This window comes from Phytophthora infestans, genomic scaffold (genome assembly GCF_000142945.1).
Source record: "Phytophthora infestans T30-4 supercont1.47 genomic scaffold, whole genome shotgun sequence".
Taxonomy (NCBI): domain Eukaryota; phylum Oomycota; class Peronosporomycetes; order Peronosporales; family Peronosporaceae; genus Phytophthora; species Phytophthora infestans.
The window spans coordinates 153,602-164,429 of NW_003303712.1; the positions used below are offsets into that span (position 1 = coordinate 153,602).

Consider the following 10,828-nt stretch of genomic DNA (forward strand, 5'->3'; position numbering starts at 1 on the left):
TGTAGAAAATTGGCCAATTAAAAACTGCCAGCGAGTCGTTGGGTGCTACACAGGGATGCCCTGGCTATACATGGGTGCTATTTGAGAAAATGCAGTGTTGAGTCCCTAAACTGACGGTGTTTTTCGTATTTACTCACATTGCACCTTGTTTCAAACAAGGCGCTTGCCTATCCTTGCTGAAGAGATTTAATCTCCATCAAATGATTAAAGGAACTAGATTTATAAATACCATATTTTAATAATAAGAAAATCTTATTAATAAATATTTAAACTAAGATTTTAATCGGGGATCTTTTTCGACGCAACCTTTACATTACGGTCACCGCTGCAACACCATGCCAAATTCATCTACATTATTAAAACAGTATCAATACATGTACTTCTCGTAATGAATATCGGTAACCGTCTACTGCTGTATCCAGGTCCTGGATAGACTCTGTCAAGCAGACTCGTATTGCTGAGTCAGCTGAATTGTACATGTACCGGTGTAGTGCGTACTTACCCACATGATTCGAGCTACGTTGCAGCCCAGCCCCAGCCTACCGACTTCGTATTGCTGAGTCAGCTGCCTCTACGCAGTGGGCCATTGCACTGTAATTTGTCTGCAACTGCAGTGGCACATGTACTGTAAGACTTACAGTGTAAGTGTGAAACGTTGCTGCGCTTGAACTCAGTAGTACGGTACTGAATCAGTACATGTACTACATGTAGTACGCTTAATTGGTTGCAACCATCGCCCAATTCACGTGCTGGCCCAATAGACCCATTGTTCTCTAAATTGGGCCCAACGCTAAATGCGCTTAAACGCAGTACCTGTACCGTTTTACCAGAGTATTTGTGTTATACATTGTAATTTACAAAGAAGGCATGTTCTACATGTCCATCAGAAAATATCAGGCGTTCGCGATCCGCGGAATCGCTCGAGAGTCACCTTCTTTAAAATTCGCTCCAGTAATCAACAAGTCCTTACGCAAGTGTGTTTGTGTACATGTATTGCGGTCCAACTTTTGTGGTACAGTACCGGGTACAGTACACTGAATCAACAACTGCATGCACCGCCTCTGAATGTTGACTTGAACGCATCTTCAACGTCCATCGAGTGGAGAGTTGGTGTTTAACTCTCTTGTACTGTACATGCTGTTTTAATAAACTTTTAGTCTCGAAAAAGAGACGATACGTTGGAGCACTTGCTGAAGTGAAACTTGAGCACTTCATGTACATGCAGTACAATTCTGTACAGCTATAATTAAATAATAGCGAAGCATCTCAGGCAAATACGCTCACAAAAACTAGGGTACAGCGAGTTACTGTACGGTATTTGCTGAAGATGTGAACACGTTGACCACATTCCTGTACGGGGATACATGTAAATTTGGCAGCCAACCTGAGCTTCACGATCGCTACGCATGCAAATTCGAGGCGAAGCCTCGACGTTGCTGGGAGGCTTTCCATGACCATTCCACGCCGTACAGTTGCTTCATTGCTTCGTCGCCATGTGTACCGGTACGCAAATCCCGTGTTGTACAGGTTGATACTACAGCCATGAGATCCGAATCCGAGTCGGATGTCAAGGTTTAGTGCCGTCGTTCCAGATGTCTCATGCAACAAGCTGGCTCGACAGCATGCTCCGGTTCGAGCACTGCCCATTGAGCAGCTCATTCTTCAATTTTCTCGGTTTCGAGAAGATTACATAACTCGTTGCTACAGGTTTCTTTACCATGGTCTACTCACCCAGCTCCTACCTCATCTGCGCCGCCGTGGCTGCTGTTGCTCTGCAGATTCAGCAAGCATCTGCTGGGTCGCTATACTACGGGGCCTTCTCCGTGGACGCTGAGAACAAAATCAGTAAAGACTTACCTCTTGTCGGTACCGAAATTCCGGACCAGGACTGCCCCGTCGAGGTGGAGGTGGACCCGACGCTACCGGACATCACCACCATCCCGACGGTGCCAGTGACCTACCCAGACCTCTTGGCCAACCTGACGACGGCTCCGTCGGAGCCTGTCTTCTCAAAGGTGGGCTCGGTGATCATGTCAGAGGAGATCCCGGCCACCGATGCCGACCAGGACGCGTACATCGACTCGACGCTTCCGTGGGTTGGCACTGGTACGCCAAGTAAAACGGGCGTAGAGAAGTCCGCCAAGGACTGCGCTACTGGCTGGGAGGAAACGACTGTCGACAAGCTGCAGGAGAAGCTCGAGAAGAAGCGTCGTTTGGAGGAAAACACGAACAGGGATATCGCAAAGCTTGAGGCTTACTTCGGCACCAAGATGGAGATGACATTGAAGGACCTGCCTACCCAGGGTGTCCACACGCCGTCTCCATGGGCTGGTCCTTACTGGCCGACCTACCAGGACAGCATCAACGTTGTCTGGAGCCAGGGACAACCCAGCCCCGCTGAGAAGTACGCCAAGGCCTTTGGTCTGGACGTGAAGGAGTTTATGGACAAGGTATCCAAGGACAACGGAGTTGACTCGGGGAGCAAACGCAAACAGTGCCAGACGGATGAGGGCTGCGAGTCCCTTAACAACGGCAGCAAGTGTGCTATCCGTGACGGCAAGAGCTCGGGCTACTGTATCCCGGCGTGGTTTGGTATCTGTCACGCCTGGGCCCCTGCTGCTATTCTCGAAGCAGAGCCTACTTGCCCGGTGACGTACAACGGTGTGACGTTCCAGCCTCTGGACATCAAGGGATTGATCTCCAACGTCTACGATGGCGCTGGCGTCGCAACTGTGTTCACTGGTGCGCGCTACAACGGCGGCGACGATGGCGCCGATGAGTACGGTCGCCACACCAACGCTGCCTACCGTGACCTGAACCCTGCCTACTTCCACATTGCGTCTGCTAACATTCTGGGTAAGCTGAACGCCACCTTTGTGGCTGACGTCGACGCCGCCGCAGAGGTGTGGAACCAGCCCGTGCGTGGGTTCAAGGTGTACGAGCAGACCGCCATGTCGCTCGAGGAAGCTGCTCAGACCTTCTACGGCCTTGAGGAGTACCCGTGGAACGCCGCCGCCAAGAGCATTGTGTACGTGAAGTCGCGTCTCTCGTGGATCTTCGAGACGTACACAGACGGTGGCCTGGTGGCTTCGGGTGAGATCAACCGCTACACGACCGGCAAGTACTACTACTACTTGCTTGAACTGGACGATGCTGGAGAGATCATCGGTGGTGAGTGGGTCTACGACTCGGACAGCGACCACCCTGACTTCCTGTGGGTGCCGAAGGCGAAGCCTGCCGCTAACGCCGTGACCAGCATCGGTCTGAGCTACGCGGACGTGAGTATGCTGCTGGAGAAGTCGGTCGCCTGCTCCGACTCCACTTCCACTGCTGGGTCCGTGTCGAGTTCTGGCTCGGTGGGTGAGTCTACGGAAGCGCCTACGGAAGTGCCGACTACGGAAGTTCCGACGACGTCGACGAGCGCTTCCTCTCCAGGCAGTGGAGCGTTGTAAGTATGGCATCCTCCTGCGCTTCATTCCAATGCATCTGAACAAGTAGCTTCGTTTTAGATTGTCGGCTTTTACTAAGAAAATGGCTCAAAACAACTACGTGATCCGCATATTTCGGCTACCGCGCTGTAAGACCTGTACAGTACCGGTAATATCTCAAATACCGTACTTTTGAGCTGTAGTAGTGGTGCATATCTTTCATATGAGCTTTTTCAAAAAGGCAAAAATTATTACTAACAGAGATTTCATTTAGCACAACGTAGTACTGTACAAGTAGTTAGTAACTGATAACCGAAATTTCATTTAGTAGTAGTTTATTACTACTAACGGAAATTTACATCGCGTACCCTCACAGTAACCGAGAGTCACCTCACTCAAATTTAGTTCATTAAATCCAAATTTGGATTCGGTAACTCGCTCTAAACCACTAGAAAATTGCCCAGCCTGGCCGACGATATCATCGTGTCGCTTTTTTTTATCAGAAGAGCCATCAATTGATCCCAAAACAACTGCAACAGTTGCAATGGCGGGATGAAATTCACCACCAAACTCTGGTTCCTCATTAAAAAATCTTGTATAAGGTCATGTCGGTCGGACGCTGAAGTGAGTGCTAGCTTTAAAATTGCGATATTTGCCTGGTAGAGACAAAAAAACTTTCTGTAACCTCTTTCCTAAGTGTAACCTCTCTAATTTAATGATGTAATAATAATTAGTGCCCTGGGTAATCGACAAAATCCGATGGAAAAATTTAGCAACAGGATGCGGACATCTTTCCAAAAAACAGGATGCTCCCTCAAAACTCCAGGCCATTTGGCACACTTCAAAATAAGCGACATTCTGGATAAATACTCTGGATAAAATCCAAATAAATGACGGATAGATTACCAAGGAATGCTTTAATCTTTGGAATGACGCTTTGCTCCAAGGGTTATACAAAGTCGTCGAAGGAGATCTAAAATTTAAGAAAAGCGGTGCACAGGAAAAGATTAAAACGTGGAAATTCAAAACCCAAGGAGATTCTTGTATATCCCACATCCTTACCGACTATTAAAGAATCTCCGTTATTAGTGCAGATGACAGTATTTCCAGGGAGGACAGCTAAAAGGGCCATATGAACAGCCTCGCTCAGATCAATTTGCTTGCAAAAAGTTTCTTAGTGACACGCACAGCAGTGATGAGGCTGGGAGATTTCTAATCGAAAAAAACTTGGCATCAAAACGCCGTGAGCTTAGCTCGCTGTTGTATCCACATGTACAATTGATTGGCTACCGGGTAAATGAAATCTGACAACACTGCCCCGCATGAACATTATTTAGCCATCCAAATTCTTTGAACTTCTATTTTTTTCTGAGCTCTGCTGTAAATCGCGTAGATTTTATTCTCACAGATCTTGCTGCAACAGACCAAACCAACGCCATTTATTGGCTCAATTAAAATCTCTTAGCGTTAAGCTAAGCGCACAATAGAAAATAGCAGTCAGGCATGTTACATGTCCTGGTTAAAACAGGAAATGACTTCAGCATTCAACCGAAACCTGCGAAAACGAAGAGTCTGAGCCACCCTTGCCTTTCATTATAACACTTTTCCCTTCACCGTAATGCAGCACTCTAGCTGCGAGAGTCGCCATGTTAATTTATTCGAGCGGTCGTCCAAGGATTCGCCCACGAAAGATCAGATTTGGTCTTATTTGTGCACTGAGAGTCTAAAGCATTTCGGGAGCGAACATTTGGCAGATAATCAGTCTGAGCGCGCAGGCTGCTAGCAACCATGCAGATCACTGTGGAGGACGAAGCATACGAGCGTGACGAGCCTTACAGATAATTTGCGTCAGCTCAGAATCAGTGATTTCCTGCAGCCATGCGATTCAGGTGCTAGTGTACGCGGTGCTACCACGGGCATCTCACTACCGCGCCGTGGCTTTTTTTTTAGTCGGTGAGTCGTGAGTCAGCAAAGACGCAGTCCAGTAGCCGGATAAATTTAGTAGACGCATCACCGACGCGTGTCGGACCTAGTTTTCGCCATGCTAGGTGGCCATGTCGTAATTTGTTTTACCTTAGACTTCGTTCCGATTCACCTAGCATGTCGAAAACTAAGTGAAATGTTACCGTCACGACACGCACGGTCGCCGACAACCTCAACGAGGAAGAAGAGATATGCTTTTGCGAAGGAAAGTGCTGAAGATCGTGCCTCCACTACGTGCACTACACGCTCTGTGACGAGAGTATTATAACTGTGGCTGGATGAGCTACTGTGGTAGCAAGTTTGTTGCGGCCCACGTTATCTTTGCAGCGTCCACCGGGGCTAGTCTATGTTGTGTGGGGGCTATTTTGAAGGCATCGTTTGTCGTGGAGTACGTTGGTGATATCATCGATAGGAGCAATTCATGAAGCGGATAAATACTAGCTACGTGATTGGGTTGAGGGCGAAGGCCGCATCTGGAGGGTCGCTTTACTTAGACGCAGCGAGATACGGAAACGAATGCCGTTTTGTTAACCACTCATGCAAGCCCAGCTGTATTTTCGTGGCGTAGAGCTCCGTGCCATTAGGTCTGTTTAAAAAGTAAGATCACAACCGATGCAGGAACTTTCATTCCATTACCACCCTAGTAACAGGTGTTCCGATAATAACATTGCAATAATATTATCACAGCCGTTAGAAATAATATATTGTTCTTCTGAAATCAACAGCGAGAATAAATAATTGCAGCCAAAATAAGCCTTCCATTTACAAAGGTTTTAAGATTAAAAACACGGAAAAGTATAAAAAAACTAATTTGGAAAGACCATGGGAAAATAAGTTATTGGAAGTGGTATTTGGCATCTCAAAAATAAATTACTTATTGTATAATATTGTATTGAAATTCCAATACAATGATTATTTCGGAACACCTGCCTAGAAAGCTATCATTTCACTGTCTATTAGACAGCTTTTGAGCCGACGGTAGGATGTATAGCTGTATCCAATATCACATATACAACAGACGTACCAAGTTGAATAAATACTAGCCGAGTGCCGCCGCTTCGCGGCGGTGGGTCTGTGATGGGTCCCAGCTGTGTAGGCCGCCCGCCTCCGCTTCGGTCCGGCGGACTGATTGTTGTGTTTTATTCATCATGAAAATATTAAAAAGAGAGATGTCACTGTAAAAACGTGTTGTATTTAGAGTGAGGCCACATTTTCACCCATGAAGGCCGCTAGCCTCCGCTTCGCTCCGGCGGGCCGAAGTTTTCTTCGTTTGTTAGCGAAACAACGTGGAAAACGGTAATGAATTATTCCTACCTACGCTCAAAGATCTGTCTGTACACTAAGGTTTTAGTGTAAACTCCGTCCTCCAGCTCCAATTCGGGGTATTCGATCAGCATCTTGAATCCGTTCGACGCCACTTTGCGGCTGAGGTTGCATGATTTGTTGTCCGGAATGCTAAATAATTGGTGGTACAGCGTGACTTCGGTTAGTATATTGTACCTCAAGGCTTCAGCCACCCTAATACGACGTAGTTTCGTGACTTGAAGCCCCTTCCATTCCGTAGTCTCATGTGGCGGTGTAAGATATCGTGGTTTTGCAGACTACCGATGCTCCGTACTACAGATTAAATGTCGTGTTCTTTCGTGGCCCGTGCTCTTCCGTGTCCTTCCCGGTTTCAAGGTTTCAAGGTCACTCGTAGCTCAGGTTAAGCGTTATCGCTTTGGTTTTATGCCCCCCCCTCTTTTGTGGTTGCTAGCCTTTCCGTGCTCCCAAGGGTTTACATGAGCTCCACAGGTTTGTGGTCCATAATCATTCGTGATACATGGCGTCCCATTGCAGGTACCCTCGCCGATGGGTGCTTATCCGTAGTTGTGTTGACCTGTCGTCGATGTATCGTGCGCTCCTGGTGAAGATTCATCGACCGCGTTATCGCGCTATCATGCAATCGCGGTGTGGTTCTGCTGCTCATGCTATTGCGAGCTCATAGTGTAACTCTGTTGACCACGGTATGCGGTCACGAAATCGTGCTCCACGATGCAGCCTCGTGCTCTCCTGAAGCGTTCCCCCGTGGTTTTGTGACTGGTCCGCCGTCCGTGCTATCATATTCTACTGTAATATCGCTCTCCGTGGCTCGGTGAGCTCCGGTTCTACCCTGGTATCGTGCTCCGTGGCTGGGTGATTTCCCGTCTAGTGGCTGCGCGTTCTCCCATAATTTAATAGTTGGGTCACCGTCCATACTATCGTGTTATCTTGTGGTGTCGCAGCTGGTCTGTCGCTCGCTCTGTCGTGAGCTACCGTAGTAACGCTCTTCGTGGCTCGGTGGGCTCCGGTTCTACCCTGGTATCGTATTTCAATGCTCGGTAATCTTCCTTTTATGGTCTACGCGGCTTTATGTTTAGCCCGTCGACCGTGCTCCGTGCTCCACCGTGTTGTAACGGAATAATGTGCGTTGTCACAGCTACGTGTTCTTCTGTGGGATGTCAATTTTTCAGCTCTCTTCCGTGGTCCGTGCGCTCCCGTCATACTCTTTTCCTCCCCATTTTTCATGGTAACGCGCTCTACCGTGGTTCGTACTTTTCAGAATCGTTAAGTGCCTTCATCTATTTAGACCTCTTTCATTGTCCGTGGCATTTCGTGCTTTGTGCTGTTTCTACTATTGCATCATGTACATGGTGTTCCTCCGTGTTTCGTGCTCTTGCTTAATCACGTGCCTCCGCACTAATTTAAAGACTGTTTCCAGTGCTTTGAAGGTACGCTACGTATCGTGCTGGAGAAAGGGCACATTTTCTAAATGTCGCACACTACGTGCGCAAATACAAAGGAAGACGATATTTGTTTTGCGGCGGTGGAGTAGGAAGGTTACCGTAATTAGTAGTATTTTTATCTAGCACAATCATGTGTAATCCTACTACAAATGATTGCAAGCAAATATTTTAAAGAAAATTAAAATACTAACAATTTGTAAGTAAATCTATATTAAAATTACTACGAAGCTTAAAACCCATATTTTAACAATAGTACAAAGAGGACTACTCAAGACTCAATTTGGGCCACCAGAACCCACGATTTCTATTAACAGCTTGTGTATTCATATACTGCGTGTGTGCTGATCGGCATGGTCTACTAATGCTAACGCGCACACTGGCAGCGCCCTTTGCGTGAAGGGGCTGAACATGGGGGCAAAATAATATTCAAGCGGTGCACCTAAGTACGATATGTAGACCACATAAAATGTGAGCACCACATAACGTCAGTTTTAGCCAGTTCCGACTGCCTTCGCTGCGCTCGGAGAAGGCAGGTATTAGCGCTACCCTCGGACGGACTTACATACTTATAAACCGCTACATACTGTACGTTGCCTGGGAGATCTAGGACAAAGCCGGAGTCTGATGCAACACAGCTATACATCACATTATTTAGAAAATCATCTCGTCATTCTGGGGCTTATGCATGTTGTGGCACTGAAGGCTAAGATTACAAAGCGAAACTAATTCGGAATAGTGAACCACTGCCTCGGCATCTTTCTTCTTACATTGGCACGATAATAGAGAACACTGCTTCTTTAGATATTAATAAGCAACAAATAAAAACAACCTTCCATCGTCATTCCATATTATAATTCAACTTTTCCCTACATGTGAACCCTCTCACTCTGATAATTAGCTACCTACAGAGCCAGTTTGCTTTTGTCAACTTGGTTTGCCGTTGCAAAAAGCTGTACCGGTATGTGCGGGTAAGATACGTTTAGATTTTGCTTAGACGGGCATGTATCTCAATATTAGGGCGTCTAGGAAAGGTGCAATCGATTCAGTAAGAAAAATTGTTTCCAGGGGTCTACGAACATTTTTTCCGAAAATTTTTTTTTTCAAGGAGACATGTTTTTCTGAGGATCGTCGCTCAGTGAGTTTTGTACTTTTTGTAGATCTGAATGCACCAATCAAAAGAGGAGATCATTCTCTTTTCAATGATGTGCCTAAATCGCGATTCGTACTTAGGTTTGGAAGCACCTTTTCGTTTGACGCCGTCTCATATAAAGTTTTATTGGGCAGTGCGTGTCAGATAGTGAGTAGCCAGATTTTTTGCGTCGTCCAACTTGGACGGTCCCTATATAATCTCGACAATTTGTCGAAAAAGCAAAAACTGTATTATAAAAACACGCATTACCGATATTATACATGTACGGTATCTGTAACCGCCCGGACATGATTGCGGGTGGTTATCAACAGCATAAACTGGTCAGCGTAAAAATTGGTACACTTGCTTAAATGTATTAAATTAGCCGGTCTAGGAAGTTTGGGCTAGAGCACACACGAAGGTGCTCACGAACGGAGCAGCAAAAGAAGTTTGGCACAAATGGAGAGATCTGGTTGCAGTGTTCAATTTATGTACATTTACTTTGAGCACTATTATTAATAACTTGAACTCACTATGTCAATTCAATGTTAATATAGGGTACTACTCTATGTGTTCTTGTAGGATGTGCTCGCCCCTTCCTACCGCTCATCGAGTCCACTTTACATAATACAAAAGTCGCCGGGGGCACCATTTTCAACGCGCTCGTGCTCCTTCACGGCAGTATATATGAAGTTGCTGCCAGGTTTGTTTTACTGTCCTTGTACCCAAACTTTCCGATTCTGTAGAAAGGATGTTACTTTCAAATTGCCGGAATATTTGTTTTCTTCAATCCCGCAAAATTCGCAGTGTAAAGAAGGTGTAGCGAAGTTTTTAACTGTGTTTGTTGCAGTCTGACTCAGATCTCCAATTGTCGCTGTTATAGGACATTTTTTTAAAACTTACACCCAATGATTAGCGGACGGATGTCTAAACTTGGTTTTTGTAGGACACCCAAATCCACAGACATCTCTCGCTTAGGTAATTGTCACAAAGTCGAAGTGTCTGTAAGCTTTTCTCAAATACATCGACGACGAAACGACTATTAATATGAAGCCCGCCCGAGTTTACATTTTCCTGCATTATCCTGCTTAACCACGCGCTATTAATAAGAGTTGTGAGCTGAAGTACAGCTTGTGTAAGCTGAAGTACAGCTTATCGTGAGCTGGGGAGATACAGCTATTCCAGTGCCGTGAGATGCAGTACTGTCAGTGTCCAGTATAAGACATATCCAGATCAAGACAAACCTGCACATCACGGTACTGTTCATGAGCGTGGAGCCACACGCGGCATTGCAGAACCAAGCACCGCGTACGGACTATCACACATACTGCTGTAGACTTGACTACAGTATGCAGTGGTGAACTGATGGCTGTGAGCAAGCGCAGCTTGCTCACATTAGACTTAGATTGATTATCGGTATATTAAGTTACGTGCTTCCTAATATACTGACTGCGGCGGGTGGTGTCTGACATGAAGTCTCTGCCACACACTTACTTTGGAACTTGACACCTGCGGCTCAAGTG

At 46.3% G+C, this 10,828-nt stretch overlaps 1 protein-coding gene across 1 annotated transcript; it reads left to right on the forward strand.

Annotated features, from left to right (window-relative positions):
* Positions 1-1,718: 1,718 nt before the first annotated feature.
* On the forward strand, positions 1,719-3,452 carry PITG_16958 (transglutaminase elicitor-like protein; the record flags this gene model as incomplete). The annotated part of the gene is made up of 1 exon (XM_002897134.1): positions 1,719-3,452. The coding sequence occupies one exon, from the start codon at positions 1,719-1,721 to the stop codon at positions 3,450-3,452; it is 1,734 nt and encodes a 577-aa protein (XP_002897180.1).
* Positions 3,453-10,828: the final 7,376 nt, after the last annotated feature.